Source organism: Chanos chanos, chromosome 13 (assembly GCF_902362185.1).
Source record: "Chanos chanos chromosome 13, fChaCha1.1, whole genome shotgun sequence".
NCBI classification, from domain to species: domain Eukaryota; kingdom Metazoa; phylum Chordata; class Actinopteri; order Gonorynchiformes; family Chanidae; genus Chanos; species Chanos chanos.
This window is the reverse complement of record NC_044507.1, coordinates 7,834,603-7,852,720: the sequence shown is the minus strand read 5'-3', so window position 1 is coordinate 7,852,720 and position 18,118 is coordinate 7,834,603. Positions and strand designations below refer to the sequence as shown.

Sequence of the window (18,118 nt, the reverse complement as noted above, 5' to 3'; positions counted from 1 at the left end):
GCATGCCACAGATTTGTACTTGAACGCTGCTGAAATGTTTGTTCAGCGTTTAATCGTGGAGGAAATGCCATTCCTAATAAACACCAGGTGTGAATAATCATCAATTCATGGTTTGTTTGTACGCCAACAAACACTTGGAGGATTTAATCGAGAACTTAATAGCGTGAGGAAGTGAAGAGGGAGCGATCTAAAGAAGAGGCCCACTTTTGAGGTTGATGAAAAGGAGAAAGAGGAAAGATGAGGAAAGAACTGTGAGGATGAAACAAATGGGAAGAGAAAATTCTGAAGAATAAACCAGAGCATTTAAAAGGGGAAATCATGTCATAGAGATATGAAGCATGTAAATTTGATTACATTTGTTTTAGATAGTTTAAGATATAAAAAAAAAAAAAAAAAAGTACTTAATATCATCAGGAAACTGGTACCATCTACTGGACTTTACTGGTACTACATTAATGACTTAGGCAGGTTAAAAAAAAAAAGATTAAAATGAAATAGTAAGTCCTGTTTTCTGCCCTGCAATGGACTGGCGACCCCTCCAGGGCGTTTCCCCGCCTTTCGCCCTATGAGCGCTGGGATAGGCTCCAGCACCCCCCGCGACCCTAATCAGGATAAGTGGCTTAGATAATGAGTGAGTGAGTGAGAAGTCCTGTTTTTCCTGCTTTGAATTGAGGGCAACTGGACTTGGTCATAGATAGTTGCTTTGTGCGTGTGTGTATATATGTATATATATATATATATGTGTGTGTGTGTGTGTGTTTCTCAGAAACTGTTAACACAATGTTTATATTTGTTGCCATTGCTACACCCAAAATGCTGGCACCTGCAATTTGTGCAAAACTTCTGTTTATTCTGTTTTAAAAGGTACAGATGACAACAGGGGACAGGCATGCCACCCCATCAGCTATGAATAGTTGATCACCAAATGTACTGACAGGTATGATGGTCGTTGAACACTCCCACAGTTGAAAAGGGCAAAAGACGAGGTACAACAATTTGTCTTTGCATGCTGCGGAGTGTTCATCCACTTAACAACTGCGCCCAAAGTGAACCTTGCGGTACGTTTCACCAAGGGGTCTGATTCTGCACCAATCTCAGATACCATCTAGTCTTCTGCAACTTCAGAGAGGGGACTCTCTGCAGCTTCAGTCTTCGTGACCCTTTGGACCAGGACTCTATCATCGCATCTCATCAACCTCCAACATCTCGATTCCAGAGTTGGAGATGATAACCCCCTCTTAGCCAGTGAAGCTGATGACCGGACCATCATCAGCCAAAGTCTGTGAAGATTCTCAGTCATACAGGTCATGGTCATCCAAGAAGGGTTGAATCGAGGGCAACTGGACTTGGTTGTAGATACTTGAAGACATTTCACCTCTTATCCAAAAGGCTTCTTCTGTTCTGACTGACTGGTGGGGAATCCCAGGTATTCGGTGGGGTCGTTATCTAGGCCATTGATGTCACTTGGTTTGTTAGTGCTCCTGGCTGTTGTAACGACAGTTGTTAGAGTTGTTGGAGTCACCTGAGGCCAAGTGTAAACGACAGTTGTTGGAGTTGTTTTGTAGAGTCACCAAGTGTGAATGGTTGTTCAATCTTTCGAGAAGGGATGAAAAAGGACAGCATTGCAGATGGGGGTGTCGTAGACCTCCTCCTCTGCTGGAGGGTGCTTTCTCTACTTTAATTTAGATAGCCTCCTTCACTCCTCTTTCAAACCATCTGTCCTCCAATCTAAAATATGTGCGTTGTTGTCTTCAAAGGAGTGTCCCTTGTCCCTCAGGTGTAGGTAACCTGCTGAGTGTTGACCTGAGGAGTTGGCCTTCCTGTGTTGAGCCATGCGTTTGTTTAAGGGTTATTTAGTTTCACTGATATAGAAGTCTGTGCAGTCCTCACTGCATTGGACTGCATACACTAGATTGCTTTTCTTGCGTCTGGATGTGTCGTCTTTAGGATGGGCCAGTTTCTGTCTTAGTGTGTTGCTGGGTTTGAAAAACACAGGGATGCGGTGGTTATTGAAGTTTCTCAGATACTTCAGACGTGTACGGGATGACGATGTTGATGCGTTTGTTCTTCTTCTCTTCTTCACCGTCCGCAGTGTTGGTGTTCTTCCTGGATCTTGTGGCTGTTTTCACAAAGGTCCAGTTAAGGTATCCACAAGTTTTAAGTGCATCCTTGGGATGTTTTTTGCTCCTCCTCTTGGGCCTGGGCACTTGTTGGCACATTATTATCAGCTCGGTGGTGCAGGGTCCTGACACCTCCTAGCTTACGTTCCAATGGGTGGCGAGAGTCCAAGAGTAAGCACTGGTCTGTATGTGCGGGTTTTCTGATGTGGAGACTACTGTCCTCTTCAATGTGCACAGCACAGTCCAAGAAAGCCGAGCTGTTGTTCCTAACGTCTTCTCGCGTGAATTTGATTTTACTGTCCACTGAGGTAACGTGTTCTGTGAAGGCTTGCATTTCCTGGGTTTTAATTTTGCCCCCTGCGTCGTCCGCATATTTAAAGCTTTGGCTCGGTGCTGTTCCTCTGAAGGAGTATGGGGCTCTGCTTTCTACTTCTGTCATCAGCTGAAGCGTACACTGACCTGCCCTTTCTCTGTCACGTCGGCACAGGGAATAGCTCCCCTGATGACTGCATGTGCTCAATTTGGTTTAGGAAAAACATGCTAAAAACCTGGACTGTGCTAATCCAAGCTTGTCTAGGAACTGTGATCATTGTTATGAGTTTGGCTTTACTGGTATTAGTCTGACAACATTCTACACTTAAACGTCTTTCATTCTCCGTAGTGTTCCCTCTGTCTTACTTGTCTTGTTTAGTTTACTATTATGTTATTAGTTTACAAACAATCCATTTTATCTATTTCTCTTTGTCTGTTACCTCCATTCTTTGGCCGCTATCTTCCAACTATACAAATAAAACTCATCGAAAACTTTGCCTGTGCGATATTGTTTCTCTTATGTTGTATCAGCTTATAACTGAGCTGTCCGGTAGCGCTTCAACGACTTCCACCTCTCCAACATCACCTACATATTTATTTACATAGTTTGGTCATATATTTATTCTTCAGCAATCATGAAAGTATACTGTACATCTTTAGAAAGCTCACATGAGACACACAAAGAAATGAATACAAAGCAGAGTAGAAATTACAGTCAATCATAAATCAGTCAGCTGCATATAACTGTTTAAAGGTAAATGGGCAGAGCTCTGAGATGAATTCCCTTATCTGATCTTCAGCCGCATAAAGTGCTATGTTTCATTCAGCCCAGCATACTGAATCATGGTGAGAAGTGCTGGGATGAGCGGTTAGATTGCAGTAGTGCAGTGTGAGGGCCAGGAAGCTCTGAGGTCCTTATTAATGTAGTAATACAGCCAGGCAACAAACGGAAATACGGTGATTCCAACCGCGGTGGTGAGTCGCAGTATTCCCACTGAACTTCTGGACAACAGATCACAGAACAACTGTCAACAAACTGGACTTTGGTCAAGCAGACTTTAAAATACATTAATTTGGACAACTTGAGGCGACGTGAATGAAGTCTTCACCTTCCAGAATGTCGACATAACAGCAGCCAAAGGACAGTTAACATGAGCCCAGAAAATTCTCTGAGAGAGGAGAGGGAAGAAATAAGCATTAGCGGTTAAAATTTCACCACATCAACTATTAAGATTAAATCTCTGTGATTGCACACACACTGGGCGCAGTGAATTTGACCTCTGCATTTAACCCATCCTTACACACCAGTAGTGAGCACACACAACCACTAGGCGCAGGAGCAGTGGGCCGCACACCTGCACCCGGGGGGCAGTGGGACATTAAGTGCCTGGTCCAAGGGCACTTCAGCTTTCCTGGTACTGGGAATTGAACCCGGCGACCTTTTGGTCATAAGCCCACTTTTCTGACTGTTAGTCCACAGGCTGCCCAAAAGCACGACCCCGGCAGGACTCGAACCTGCAATCTTCTGATCCGAAGTCAGACGCCTTATCCATTAGGCCACGAGGCCCTACATAGCATGTTGGTGTAGTGCTCACTATCCAATACCTTTAAAATCATTTTAAGATCACCTTCACACCGCTAGATGATGCATAACAAACAAACAATGAAAATCTAGTCACTAACATGAAATTGGGTGAAAATTTGCATTGAGAGTGACTTCTCTTGCTACACGAGTTCTGAAAGGTGCCTAGAGGTAAAGCGGACCACTCTTAAAGAAGTTACACATCCAGTTCTTCGAGGGGATTAAGGAGGTGAAAATTTACTCTACACCCCACAATTTTCTTTTGAAGCCTGAATGTAGTTCAGATTTCACGGTTGGCAGGGCCATAGAAACTGATTCCCTGCACTGTCATGTTAAAAAAAAAAACAAAAAAAAAAACCTCATGAATTTGGTTGGCTCTGTGTAAGGGCTGGCTTGCGCTGATCTAGATTCTAGTCTGTGGTAATTCTGTGGGCCGTTGTTTTGTGGATTTTAGTAAGCTGTCCTGTTATGTGTCCATTTATGGTTCTAAGAAAATTTAGAATTGCAATCGCTGTTTCTCTTGTCTGATGCAGTTATCCATTAGCATATCATCACAACATGACACCGCAGTTTCCCTGACTTTGTTGTGTGTTTTGGACTGATGCATTTCTGACTCTCACTACTTAATGACTGTGATTCTGTTTGTGTGGTGTTTCAATGATTTTAACCGTAACCTGTTTACCACAAAGTGAGAACATTTACCTCCCTTCCTCTTGCTGGAAGATGTCTGTTATACGCTCTGTGTATACAACCCAGCCCAACATGGCCCCAAAAGTCGTGGATACAAGAACATGTAAATCAGCAACTCTTCTCCACAGCAAAGACTCTGAAAAACACGGATATTTTAACACTGCCTGCAACTATACCGAGACAAACCAATTTCAACTTGTAACAAACAGCATTGCCCTGTTTTATCCACAAGGTGGCGGTATTGAGAATCTTAATCATTCCCGTTTTATCCACAAGGTGGCGGTATTGCCGATCTTAATCATTCCCGTACCAGTTATTTGGGGGCTATAGCTGATCGACAAGCATAGGATCGCCGGAATGGCATATGCAACCTAATTGTAAGAGAATAAAAATGTGAAATTGACAACGTTCACAACATGTCTATATTTAAGAATGGTATTAAAGTAACCCAGTCTCAACCAAAGTTACCATCCACAGTCCCGCATCCGGATCATTTTTCTGTAAGGAAAAGAGGATAATCTTATCCCATTATCATAAAATTGCTCTGTAAATTACTTATCGATTGATCAAGTCTATCATTTTGTTAAATCAGCCGAGTTCACAAAATCAGTTCTGGAGATGGAGAGAAACCTGAAAAAGTAACCATACTTGCCTGCACGTAACTCGCCAGAGCGAAAAACACTGACATGAGAACGTTACAGACTCTCCAGATAACTCCTGAAAGCTGCATATTAACGGTCCTTTTATTTAGCTACTATTCTTAAAACTATTACAAACGGAGCTCCATTACTTAACCACTCCAATAAACTCAAAACTACTTTGTCAAAAGTGTGCACTCATTTGCTAAAACAGACATGTGACAAATGTGGTAAACTTCGGGAAATGTAGTTTTCTTCCTAAAGGCAACACGTACATACTAGTAACGTGTAGTCATCGTCTTCTAATTTGAATTTTACCAAAATATCTAAAGAGGGGTATAAACGATTGACTGTAGCGACGAAAGTGATGTACAGATGTAGCAAAACCCTTTAAAATGGCAAAAGGCATCCACATTTCTCACACGCAGTTTGATGACGAAGGTACTATGCGCCGAGAATATACATTTGAATGAAGCCGTATGTTGACAACGGTAGGGCAGGGCTTTTGATTGTGTTGTTGTAAATCCAGTGAACTTGCCAGAACGAAAGGATCATCTAATAAGATAAATAGTCGTCTTCATTTAAGTCATCTATACGGATTGAATCGGCAAATTGTTGAAATCCTGATTAACACCCTAAAGTCGGACACTGGACACAGAACTGGGTGTAATCATTAACTGGTCGTGTTGTGACAAGTGATTAGTGTTTCCTGGACGACGACCATTTCCAGTATAAACGGAGATACAGCGGTTGGGCAGCAGGGAGTGTGAGCAACATTGTAGTTTGAGTGTGTATAGTATTTAGTCTTCATTCGTTACATGGATCCGGTGATCAAAAGAGACAAGATCTGCCCAGCTAGTGAATCCTGAACTTCAATGAGCTGTCGAGGATTTAAGGGTAAATGTCCTTAAACGAACTAATATTGAATGTGAACGCCACATTCCTAACCAAGTATATTATATTTTCTGTCTTCATTAAAAATACTGTTAGATGTTCTGACCACACATCCTAACCGATCAGTCACGAGAGATTATGAAGTACATCTTAGACAGATTCAGTACCTCGCCTTACTGAAAATGTGAAAATATTTTAACACAACAGAAAGACGTTTACAACTGAAGAGTATAGTTTTGCTGTCAGCTTGTTTACTTTTTGTTACAGCTGTAGATTTAGTGGATGTCAGAGTCTCAGGTCACTGTGGCGGACAAGGAGGAGAGAGTGAAGGATGAGACAGTTGGAGACAAAACGACTGATCCATTCACCCTCCATGGCAATGACATCTCCCCTTCCAACCAACTATGGTTATACCCCTGTTCACTCAATTATTTCTCTTCCACTTTCTCTCCATCTCTCCCTCTCTCAGTTAGTGTCTGTCTGTATGTCTGTCTGTCTGTCTCTCTCTCTTACTCGCACACACGCACATGCCATTAATTTGAATGTTTGGATTTAATTTTTCGTGTGACATAACCTTTTCCTTTACATTACAGTAGTTTTACTTCATGATGGTTTGCATTTATGATGTGTGTTGCATTTACAGGTTGAATTTAGAGTCCAACCCAAACTCCACAGACACAAGTCCTTCCCCTGCCAGTCAGGGAATAGGTTTGCTGTCTTTACCATGGGAAATGATGGTGCGCATTGCATCACACTTACCTGCTCAGTGTATTATCAACGTACTGCCAAAGGTGAGCAACACTGTGCCCTGCCCTCCACCTGTCCAGTCATAAACCGTGATCACTGAAATATGATTGTGTCATTGGATAGTGAATCTCCATTCACTGTCTTCTTTAATCATCCTCTCCTCTCCTCTCCTCTCCTCTCCTCTCCTCTCCATAGGTGTGTCGTGTTCTAGGAGCAGTGGGGGAAGATGTATCTGCCTGGCAGCTGAGAGCTCACAGACTTACTGGCTCTAGAACCATCTTCCCAGTGGGGTCACGAGAAAATTTCAACTGGCCCATGGCATGCCTGGAGATGGAGCAGCTGATAGACCGTTGGGTGGGACAGCAGGAGTGGCTGGCAAGGGAACGAGCCACTGGAGAAAGAGAGGAGGAGGAGGAGGAGAGACAGAGGGAGATGGAGGATGTGGAACAGGGCGGAGGTGATGAATTAGAGGTTGAAGAAAATGAGGGAGCAGGAGCAGGAGCAGGAGCAGGTGCAGGAGCGGAGGAGGTCGCGGGGAGGCGGCCGGGCGCTGCGTTAGAGGAATGGAGGGATGAAGGGATCGATGGAGGGGGAGGAGAGGAGAACGAAAGACTTCCAGAGAGAGATGAAATGAGAGAAGAGATGGAATTTGAGGCAGCTGTAGGGGACGAAGATAGAAACAACAGAGAAGTGCTTGATAATGAGAACGAAATGGTACAGGACGTTATCGTCGACATGGAGGAGGAGAGGAGCGAAAGAACGTTGGAGCACGCTCCTCCGCCTGCGTTGGAGCACGTCACCCTCCCCGCTGGACACATCGCGGACGTGAACGCCGTACTGCTGGTGGGGGGGGAGGGGGCAGTGTGTGCCTCTGGGTCACGGGACAGGAACGTGAACCTGTGGGACCTGCGGTCGGGTCCCAGGGGGGCCTTACTTCGCACGTTGTCGGCGCAGGGCGCGTTCAGCACGCACCGTGGATGGGTGTGGTCTTTGGCGGCCTCCGGTCACCTCTTGGCCTCCGGGGCGTTCGACAGCACCGTGAGGCTGTGGGATCTAGCGGCGGGGGGAGCGGAGAAGGGGCTCATTCAGGGGAGAGCAGCCATCCTCAGTCTGTCCTGTCAAACAAACATGCTGTTTGCTGGATCACATGATCAGAGAGTCAGCATCTATGACACCAGAGGTGAGCGAGCACACACCTGGTAGTTTGGACTTGGCACATCTTAGACATCCAGTTTGGGCTGCCACACTGAATGTCTTTTGGCTTTTGTGGGACCAGGGCAGACTATAATGAAACAGAGACCTCTTAAAGGCTAGATTCACACTTTTTGATGTATGGGTTAAACTCTTACCTGGACATCTGTCAGTGGTGGATGCTTTGATATTGTGTTCCTCTGTAAATGTTTGTTTTTATAACGAAGAGGTTTAATATTCAAAGACTTATCTCTATCGAGCATAATCTGGTAGATAACGTTCTTATTCAACCACACAGGATGCAGGGCGAAGCAATGTTATTTACTATTGGTTTTCAGGAATATATGTAAAGCATATATTCATCAGTTTTCACTTGATCAGCCTGTGAAAGCTGTTCGTTGAATTGCCAAATGGATTTCAAATTGTAGGCTAAACAACAAAAATCTTGCCATTGAAAATTGTGTGGCAGATTTATTGCACTGAGTATGTAATTACAGTGAGGTAGATGATAAAAAAAACCATCAATATGTAAACACTGGTGGACTTCCTCAAGGTTATAAGATTCTCTCATGACGTTTGAATTTTTTTGTCTGTTGAATATCTGCTTTGTGAGATTGGCTCAAGTTAAGTTAAAATGTTTTGTGTCCATGAATGATGTGTAAAAAAAAAAAAAAAAGCTTCACCACTCATGTTATGTAAATTTGGAGAGCTTCTAAATTTAAAATTATGTATTTGTATTCCAGCTGGTTTATTCCATAAAAGTGTACTCTGATGTATAATTTGCCTAGGCCACACCTCACCTAAAATTCTGCTTTTTCAGTGGTTTTCAGCAGTTTTTCTAAAAATTCATGGAATTGTCTAGAGCAAAATGACCTTAAGATTTCCCTGCTCTTCTGATTTTCATGGGACAATATTAAGAATAAGCTCTTAATGACTTCTGCTTTGTATTTTTGTGCTTGAGGCCTAAAAACTCTAATATTGCAATAGAAAGTTCTTGTTTTGATTGACTGTGCTGTAAATAACATCAGACCTGTGATGTTATTTATTTGGGCATCAGCTGCAGAACCACTGGTCAAGAGCCTCCGTCTCCATGGCGATGCAGTGCTGTGCCTGGCATCAGATGACCAGTACATCCTGTCTGGGAGTAAAGACCAATCAGTGGCTGTGTTTGACCGGAGAGCAGGGAAACTTCTCAAGAAAATACAGGTGTATAGTGGTTTTACATACGCTCTCTCTCTCTCTCTCTCTCTCTCTATTTCTCTCACAGACATGCACATGCACATACAGACACTGTGTTTCTCACTCACTCATACACACATTGACTGTAACAGCACTCTAAGTGGACTTCAAAAATCACAGGCATGGGGAGACTGTGATGCAAAAATGTCATAAAACATACGTGGACTGATCTCCATTCACTCACCTGTGTAAATATTTGCCTGTATTAGCCACATATTAACAAAGTTCATGTGAGTGTAGCTGCACTTTGCCTCTTTTTAGGCCTCTGCATCTTGTAATAAGATAAAGTGTATGTGTCTGTATTAGTTTTTCCTCAATGTCTGTGTGTGAATATATACAGTATGTAATAGTATGTGTTCTCCCTCTCTCTGTGTGTTGGTGTTTGTGTGTAGCTGAACTCCTACCTGCTATCAATGTCCTACAACGAGAGAGAAGTTTGGGCGGGAGATAACCATGGCCTCCTTCACACCTTTTCCATGGAGAGTGGCTCCTTTAGACGTATTTCCCAGTTCAACGTGGGCCACACCTCACTGGTCACAGGCATCCACAAATCCCCGGGAACCCTGTACACCTGCTCTTCAGACCGCACCATAAAGGCAAGGACCCAGTCACTGACTGATCTCAGAACAGCTTAGTCTTGAATTGGTATGTTTTGATGGGTCCGTGTCATGACTGGACCGTGTGAATTTTGGTCCGTCATAGGTTCACCTCCCCTGTGCTCCTCCTCGGACCTTGTGTACATTGAATCATCAGGCAGGAGTTAACGGGGTAAGTTTACACTCTACTCTCCTTCTCCTCCCCTTGTGGAATGTAAAGGATGATATAAATAAATCTTAATATATATCAAATTTTCGTCATCATCCACTGTCCTTTGGGTTTCTGCGTCATCCTGTGTAAATGGTCGTGGGTTATTTGCTCTGTCTCTCTCTCTCTTTCTCTTTCTCTCTCTCTCTCAGTTGAGTGTGGAAGCAGGGGTGTTGGCCATAGCTTCTGGTGATATGAATGTGGAGGTGTGGAGGCCTCGACAGTGAAGGTGGACAGGCACTGTGACTCACACAGCCCTCGTCCGACAGAACCCTGTCCACACGAGCGTCTCCTCATCAGACAACTGTCAACATGTCTACATGAAGGAACTACACAATGGGTTTACCCCCCCCCTTTTATCCATAGTTACATTAAACCAAAACACTATACGTATTTTAAGATATTTGATGTTGAAAGCATTTTTGAACTGCATAAAATCTGCTTTAAGTTTGCAGCTGGATTGTAACAGATAAGATTTTGTTGGAAATGTTTTAATTCTTCTGACAAAGACATTCCTTGCCTAGCATTCCAGGCTCATATCTGTGGTGTTTTTTTTTTCTCATCCAAAATATTCCCATTTTATGATTTCAGATGTAGTGTGTGTGGTGAAGTGTCTAACAGCGATGACTGCCGGTCAAACTGAGTTGTTGTAGTAACAGACTCAATTTCTTTTGTGTTTGTTTCCACTTAATCAAGTGGTCTGTAATCATTTTGCAGTTATTAGAAATTTACCTTGGTAACACGAGGCAAGAGAACTTGATGAATTAGTAGCACCAATGACAAACAAGCACACATACTCACAATTTCCTTCCTCTCTGACACTCACTGTGGTTTCAGACTTTGTCAGTAAGAGCCACTGGACTGAAGTGAATCCTTTTGGAGTTCATTGTGTGAATATGTAATGTGTGTTTTTAAGTAATAAATTTTAATTATTAAGCAAAAAAAACCCCCAAAAACATTCATGTCGAATCTGTAATTGCAACTCCATAGTTTGGTTTGATAGGACTGTTTATTTTCCACACAAACAGCAGAACGTACATCATCTACAAGTCTCCACATGATTACAAAGCCCTTTTCTGTTGTTGAATGTAGACTGAGTCAGAAACGTAAATTGGAGGAGCTGGTGTTGGATGTGTTGGTCATGGTTTTGAAGACAGGCTTATAGTAACACACAGGTTTTCTTGTCCTTAAACGGGTTTGAAGACGCGGCGATGCCTGTGAGGAGGGGGTCGGACCGTCCGTGCTCCTGACAGTACTGAACCAGCTGAGTGGCAGCCACAGAGATCTGCGTTTCAAAGAGAGAGAGAGAGAGAGAGAGAGAGAGAGACGACATCATCTTGGGGGGGGGAAATTGAAACATTCTTGTTTCTGGTCACATCTGTAATGAACAAACACGTACTGAAACGCAATTCTACAGGAACACATTTATTCTGAGCCACCACTTCAGTGATGAATAATTCATTAACAACCTCTGGACGCTTTTGACAGTTAAGAGATGGTGTCTAAAGAAGGTAGAAGTGTCTTCTTTAAAGAGTGCCAGCAAAAGGAACAAAGTATCTTATGTTTGGACATCTCAAAACCACCCGGCCTTGCCACACAAGGCCTTGCTGCCGTTTGGGAACCAATCTCTTAAAGATCGCAGCAGCCGAAATTTACGATGTAAAGAAGCATGTGAGGACACATCCAGTTTTAAATTTGATTCTGGTTGCTTTCTGTGGATCAACTACAGAGACTTAAATCAAAGAGTAATTGTCCTTGGTAAATGCTTTAGGGCGACCGGACAGTAAATCTCTGTGACATGCGATTCAGCTCTGAGGGAGTGCAAATGCTTCTCTCCACCACATGCTGGTATTAACATTAAAGACTTTGGAATAACAGTCTTATACTATTGTTGGGCTGTCTATGGTAAAAGGCCTTCTATTTGCCAGTAGACTGAATATAATGTTTTTAAGGACTGCTGGTATTCTGCTGGTCAAAGCATATTTTTAGTAGACTGTCTAAGATTAAAAAGGACTATATTGGCTGGTAAACATGCTGGAATAAGAGGTTCTGTATTTGCTGGTGAACTGTCTAAAATAAATATAAAAATAAAAACCGGTACTCACCCTGATCCTCTCCAGACTCGCCTCCAGACGCAGCTGCTCCACCGCTCTGCGCGCCTGCAGAACACTGTTACTGCTGCACACCTTGCCTGCCTCCATCACCACAACCCTGCCCAGCTCACTTAACACACACTGAACACACACCATCACAGTCAGCCCTCTGATCTCATGCACACGCACATCTTCTGTTCAAAATCACAGTGCAGATGTGAGAATGCTCCGTTTCTTTCTGATTAAAAGGACAAGAGTGGATATTTAGTGTTTAATGACTACTTACTGTGCTTCAATCAAGGCTTATCAGACAATTATGTGGCAAACTGAAAACAACAACAACAACAACAACAACATCAACATCAACAAAACCCCATCTTCTCATACCTGAGGAATTCCTCATAGTCTGTCCTGTAGATTTATTCCAGTCTTCTTTGCCGCAGGAGAAACTGTATATGTGTAGAAAGCAGACAGTCCAGATTTGGGTACGAACTGACCTCCCTCTCTCTATTTAACCACTTCAGCACGGACCATCCCCACGGTGCAGGGTCACTTCAAAGCCTCTGTGATGTGCTCAAGTTTAAAGGTCAAACAAACAGACCTGGAAATGTCAGAGAGCAACATCATACGCTCCCTGCTGTCCAGCAGTGCTGATGAAAGAGTGTGTGTGTGTGTGTGTGTGTGTGTGTGAGAGAGAGAGAGAGAGAGAGAGAGAGAGAAGTGTATAATGTATAATGCATCATCTTCTTTCTGTATTTCTAGCTGAGTCTGATCTGGATCAGGAAATATTTTACTCGTTTAAGTCGCATACACTTAACTTTAAATAATATTTATGGCGAATTTCTAAACAGACAAACAAACAAAATTGTTTCATGAATTCATGGTCTCTACAATGAGTGGCTGATTGTCAGTGTCATGACGAAGCAATGTCTACCACATCCCCAGCGATAATAAAGGAACCCTCTGAACGTTATGTATGTCCCTCAGAGCCACCCGTACTTGTTTCTAACACATGGTTAGATGATCAGGCTGTAGGCTAGCGTATACGGGCTACCTGAACTGGTGTTTCATCACTGTAAAATACACCAAATAAGGCTGGATTTTCGTGAGCTAGACAATTGTTGGATTGTTTTTCCGACTGATTAGGGTAAGTAACCATCGGTTACTTTGGCCAAGTTGAAATTGGTGCAAACGAACCGACTTAGACTTTGCATAACTATTAGCCAACGCGTGAAAATGCGTTTCTGTTTGTCAATGAATAATAACGTGTATACGTAGACAGAACTTAGAAAAGGACAAAAAAAAAACAACTGTCCATTAAATTTTGATATTCTACCCCTTTGTTCTGACACAGAAACAGAACATGTCCTACACAGCTGAAAGAGTTTAAAGTTAGTCTCAGGAGTTGGTTGCGTGGCCCAGAGTCGTGAAATCTGGTACACTTTATCATCACTTCTCCCTGTGTTGACAGTGATCATGGCAGAGAATGCTCCATCCGTGGCGCGGGCTGCGGTTCTGAAAGAGAGCGTGGCTTTACCGGACGACATGCTCCGGATTAAGGGGTACGACTTTAACCAGGGGGTCGACTACAAAGCACTGCTGGAGTCCTTTCTGACCACCGGCTTTCAGGCCAGCAGCTTCGGACTGGCTGTGCAGGAAATTAATAAAATGGTGTGTATGAAGGACTTGTCTACACTATTTGTCACTTTTCCATGGAGCATTTACGCTGTCTTGCCTTGGATAGCGAGTTATCATTTTTGTAAGCCATACAGAATTATATACTTTAACAGCAGAAATTGATCAATAAACAGCGCGTCTGTGATTGTTTGTGAAAGCCCTGTTAAACAGGGCACTGGACCACGTAACAATGCACCAATGCATCCCAGACCTGAGCCTTATTTCTGTCAGCTTTGACTGAGTCTACTGTATTGGTGGATAAGAGGGTTGAATTGTGTTCACGTCTGGAATATGAAGAGAGTGTGCTATAGTTGCTAAATATCCAGATTAAGTAAGGTGCATGTTTTATTATTAAGAAAAGGACGTGTGTGTTGTGGTGGAGTTGAAGTGAAGAAGTGTATGGTAATGACTTACCACATTGGGAAAACCATGGGAATTGTTCATATTCAGCCTGAGATGAGAGTGCTGTGGCATATATAATTTGAAAAGTGACTAATGTGAAATGTGAATGTTAAAATGGAGAGAAATGTGTGTTGTTAAATGTCCAGATTGAGAAGCGCTTGGAGCCGATGGAGGAAGAGCAGGCGGAGGGTTATGAGTCTGAGTGCAGAACAGGCTGCACCATCTTCCTGGGCTACACCTCCAACCTCATCAGCTCTGGCATCAGAGAGACCATCCGCTACCTTGTCCAACACAAAATGGTATTTCTCTCTCTCTCTCTCTCTCTCTCTCTCTCTCTCCCTCGGGGTCGCTCTGCTTCTGTGTTTACCTGTTTATGCACACACTCAGAGTGTTTTACTCTAAAAGGTGGCTTGTTCTTTTTGTTTGATGTCTTTCTTATCCAGGTGGATGTGGTTGTGTCGACAGCAGGGGGGATTGAGGAGGACTTCATTAAATGTTTGGGCTCCACATACTTGGGAGACTTTAATTTATCTGGGAAGGAGCTGAGACAGAGCGGCATTAACAGGTCTCAGCCGTCCGCCATCTTAATTACCCACAATACCTCTGTAAAACATTTCTTATGTTATGTCTAATCAGATCAAAATGAAAATATATAGCTAAACAGGGGTGTAAGGGTACACAGAAGTCACGGTTTGGTTCACGCCACGGTGTTTGAACACACGTACCGTGACACCCCTATAGCTGAATCACCAACACTCTGCACATTACTACTCTGATTAAATGTGCTTTTTTTTTTAAAGATAAACGGTGCATATCTCTTGAAATATCTGTGCCTGTGTGTAGAATTGGGAACCTCTTGGTGCCAAATGAAAATTACTGCAAATTTGAGGACTGGGTGACCCCTATTCTGGACCAGATGGTGTTGGAACAACAAACAGAAGTGAGCTCTCTTTCTCTCCCTCTCTCTTTCTCTCCCTCTCTCTTTCTCTTCTTCTACCAGCCCTCTCATTCACCCTCTTTCACTTTTCTTTCACTGTCTCTGATTCTCTCTCTGTCATATCTTAATTGCTTGTACACATGTGTCTAGATGTCAGGGTAAGTTATTACTGTGTGTGGCTAACAGGGCACCCGCTGGACTCCCTCAAAGCTGATTCACCGTCTGGGCAAAGAAATCAACAACCCAGAATCTGTGTACTACTGGTGCTACAAGGTACAGTCTTATACATGCATGTATGCACACATTTATATGTTTTAGCAGGTATAAAAGTGCTGAGGTCTTAAGTCAGTGAATGAAAACTGTCTGTGTGTGTGTGTGTGTGTTGGATATTTCAGAATGACATCCCAGTGTTTAGTCCTGCCCTGACTGATGGCTCTTTGGGAGATATGATTTATTTCCACTCCTATAAGACCCCAGGCCTGGTGCTGGACATTGTGGAAGGTGAGTGCCCAGAGAGTGGGTGTGGTTGGGTAGGGTGTCAAAGGCTCAGGCAATGCGGTAAGACTTAAGTGGGTTTTTTCTTTTCTTTTCTTTACAGATATTCGACGTTTGAACAGTAAAGCCGTGTTTGCCAAACACACCGGAATGATTGTTCTTGGCGGGGGCGTGGTCAAGCACCATGTAGCTAATGCCAACTTGATGGTAAATAACCGTTATCAAACTAACTGTTAGTTCAGACAAATTCGCACAAACGCAGTTTTTCTTTGGGTGCAAATGGGAAAACCTTGGATAATGCTGAGTGTACTCAGAACTGTACTCAGTAATCTTACCATCTCTCTCTTTCTCTTTCAGAGGAATGGTGCAGACTTTGCTGTGTTTGTGAACACAGGACAGGAGTTTGACGGTTCCGATTCTGGCGCCAGGCCGGATGAAGCTGTTTCTTGGGGGAAAATCCGAATGGACGCTAAACCCATCAAGGTAACAGACACCCCTCCCAACCACCCACACCCTCAAAAAAATTCCATACGTGTCATTATGAGAAAGATTGGCCGTACACATTGTATTCCTACTGCCCTATAGTCATTTCATAATACATTTTAGTGTATCGACCAATGTGACTGCCACTACAGTGAGGCTTGTCAGTCCTCGCCTTGTAGATCTACTGAATATAAGGGTCTTTGATCCAGGCCTACAGAAAAAGTCAGTTAACACTCTCTGGGAGTGCATGACATGTATGTGTTTTAAAATATGATTGGAACTAATTGCGGGAAGATTACAAGTTGCTCTGTCAAGGGTTCCTGGCATCAAACATGTATGTAAGGTCAAGTTATTCACCTGATATGTTTTAATAGCAGTGATTTAAATTCACGTGTGTGTGTTTTGTGTTTTATTGTGCAAATACATTGAACTGTGTGTGTGTGTGTGTGTGTGTCTGTGTGTGTGTGTGTGTGTGTTTCTCCAGGTCTATGCTGATGCCACCATCGTGTTCCCTCTGCTTGTGGCAGAGACATTTGTTCGGAATGCGAGCAGATTGACCAGTGAGAAAAAAAGCGAATAGCATTTCTTCCTCCGCTCTCTGTATTGTCTCTCTTCATGTCCCATCCCTTTCTCCTATCTCATTATGTCTGTTTTCATTCCTTATTTATTCATCCCTCCACAACACTGTATTCTTTTTTTTCCCCCTCTATGTAATTCCTCTCTTTTTTTTCTCATCCCAGTACAGACTCTTCCCTTAGCACATCTTTCAGATTCCTTTATTTAATGGTTTTAATTTGTCTCAGGGGTGTATGTGTGTGTGTGTGCACATGCGTGCATGAGTGAGTTTGTGAGAGTGAGTGCAAAAGAGACATATTTGCACGTACTTTATAGTTTTAAAGAAGGGAATGCACTATTGGCAACCTGTAGAGAGTTACTGGGCTGGAACACAATTCTGTATGGGTGTGTGTGTCTGCGTGTGTGTCTGTGTGTGTGCGTGCATGCAAATGCATGAGAGAACAATCTCCATAGCTTATTCTGTATTCTTAAGTACTGCTCTGTACGATACTTATTTACAGTGATGCAAAGCCCTCAACACTTAAAAGAGAATGTCTTATCTCTGTACCAGTGAATGACAAAGGCAATAAAGAAACAAAAGATGCACCCTGAACCACTCTTGTGTGAACTTATTCGCCCAAGCAAACCTCTTTGATATACAAGCAATCAGTGATCTGTGTACGTCATTGTGCAATTCCTGCCAAAATAAAGGAGACACCAACCACTGTCTTAACAGACCACCACAGATGGCCAGAACATTTTCAATTGCCTCAAATTTGTTATCTCTTGAAGAGTTGGTGACAGCGACTGTGACGAAGGACTTTGAATGTCGGACAACCCCTTTCTGTTTTCGGCAGCGAGCTGTAGGCCTTCAGCCCTTCACCTGGTTTTCTTTAGCTGATCCATATAAACTTTGGACCAGAATAAGCAGAAGCACCCAGGGCGACATACTTGCTATGACTGCCACTGGTACGTAGAATATTGACATATCATGTCTCAGGTTGATACTACTCGCAGTGCAATGTATTTAAGTGCCTTATTTATGGATATTACACATTCCCTTGCAAACACATCCCTGTTTCCACAAGTACCAGTTAGTTGTACACAAAGCCCACATTTACTGATTATGTACACACATATTTCTACTTTCAATAAAACGCTTAAAGGAAACATCTTGTCTCCACTTTCTGACCGAATGCCCCTTAGCGGCCATGAACTTTCATGAACCACACACGTACAGTCCTGGTTTAATTTTGATA

At 43.1% G+C, this 18,118-nt stretch overlaps 4 protein-coding genes and 1 non-coding gene across 5 annotated transcripts; 2 read left to right on the top strand and 3 right to left on the bottom strand.

The window, feature by feature from the left end:
- Nucleotides 1-3,065: 3,065 nt before the first annotated feature.
- Nucleotides 3,066-5,491, bottom strand: tmem220 (transmembrane protein 220). Its single transcript, XM_030790040.1, has 6 exons — nt 5,357-5,491; nt 5,173-5,202; nt 5,015-5,075; nt 4,717-4,840; nt 3,542-3,601; nt 3,066-3,434 (listed from the first exon to the last, which is right to left on the bottom strand). The coding sequence occupies exons 1-6, from the start codon at nt 5,432-5,434 to the stop codon at nt 3,302-3,304; spliced, it is 486 nt and encodes a 161-aa protein (XP_030645900.1). The 5' UTR covers nt 5,435-5,491; the 3' UTR covers nt 3,066-3,301.
- On the bottom strand, nt 3,927-3,999 carry trnar-ucg (transfer RNA arginine (anticodon UCG)). The gene has a single exon. It is a non-coding gene; the product is annotated as a tRNA-Arg (tRNA).
- Nucleotides 5,492-6,147: 656 nt separating the features above from the next.
- fbxw9 (F-box and WD repeat domain containing 9) lies at nt 6,148-10,474 on the top strand. Its single transcript, XM_030790037.1, has 8 exons — nt 6,148-6,239; nt 6,504-6,643; nt 6,880-7,027; nt 7,179-8,163; nt 9,232-9,380; nt 9,806-10,009; nt 10,116-10,181; nt 10,370-10,474. Exons 2-8 carry the CDS (start codon nt 6,519-6,521, stop codon nt 10,442-10,444), a joined length of 1,752 nt encoding a protein of 583 aa, XP_030645897.1. The 5' UTR covers nt 6,148-6,239; nt 6,504-6,518; the 3' UTR covers nt 10,445-10,474.
- Nucleotides 10,475-11,376: 902 nt separating this feature from the next.
- gng14 (G protein subunit gamma 14) lies at nt 11,377-12,421 on the bottom strand. Its single transcript, XM_030790758.1, has 2 exons — nt 12,323-12,421; nt 11,377-11,502 (listed from the first exon to the last, which is right to left on the bottom strand). The coding sequence occupies exons 1-2, from the start codon at nt 12,416-12,418 to the stop codon at nt 11,377-11,379; spliced, it is 222 nt and encodes a 73-aa protein (XP_030646618.1). The 5' UTR covers nt 12,419-12,421.
- A 917-nt stretch (nt 12,422-13,338) lies between these two features.
- Nucleotides 13,339-17,472, top strand: dhps (deoxyhypusine synthase). The gene is made up of 10 exons (XM_030790182.1): nt 13,339-13,457; nt 13,782-13,981; nt 14,536-14,688; nt 14,833-14,954; nt 15,233-15,329; nt 15,513-15,599; nt 15,722-15,827; nt 15,925-16,028; nt 16,179-16,304; nt 16,789-17,472. The coding sequence occupies exons 2-10, from the start codon at nt 13,787-13,789 to the stop codon at nt 16,882-16,884; spliced, it is 1,086 nt and encodes a 361-aa protein (XP_030646042.1). The 5' UTR covers nt 13,339-13,457; nt 13,782-13,786; the 3' UTR covers nt 16,885-17,472.
- Nucleotides 17,473-18,118: the final 646 nt, after the last annotated feature.

Coding starts and splice junctions, on each gene's coding strand:
- tmem220 (XM_030790040.1), bottom strand. CDS start 5,434: ATGCAGCTTTCAGGAGTTATCTGGAGAGTCTGTAACGTTCTCATGTCA. Junction 5,076..5,172: donor CGGATGCGGGACTGTGGATG/GTAACTTTGGTT, acceptor TCTTACAATTAG/GTTGCATATGCCATTCCGGC. Junction 3,602..4,716: donor TTCCAGCAAGAGGAAGGGAG/GTAAATGTTCTC, acceptor CTCCTCTCTCAG/AGAATTTTCTGGGCTCATGT.
- fbxw9 (XM_030790037.1), top strand. CDS start 6,519: ATGTCAGAGTCTCAGGTCACTGTGGCGGACAAGGAGGAGAGAGTGAAG. Junction 7,028..7,178: donor TTATCAACGTACTGCCAAAG/GTGAGCAACACT, acceptor TCCTCTCCATAG/GTGTGTCGTGTTCTAGGAGC. Junction 10,010..10,115: donor CTTCAGACCGCACCATAAAG/GCAAGGACCCAG, acceptor GGTCCGTCATAG/GTTCACCTCCCCTGTGCTCC.
- gng14 (XM_030790758.1), bottom strand. CDS start 12,418: ATGGAGGCAGGCAAGGTGTGCAGCAGTAACAGTGTTCTGCAGGCGCGC. Junction 11,503..12,322: donor CGAGTCTGGAGAGGATCAGG/GTGAGTACCGGT, acceptor TTTGAAACGCAG/ATCTCTGTGGCTGCCACTCA.
- dhps (XM_030790182.1), top strand. CDS start 13,787: ATGGCAGAGAATGCTCCATCCGTGGCGCGGGCTGCGGTTCTGAAAGAG. Junction 14,955..15,232: donor AGACAGAGCGGCATTAACAG/GTCTCAGCCGTC, acceptor GCCTGTGTGTAG/AATTGGGAACCTCTTGGTGC. Junction 16,029..16,178: donor TAGCTAATGCCAACTTGATG/GTAAATAACCGT, acceptor TTTCTCTTTCAG/AGGAATGGTGCAGACTTTGC.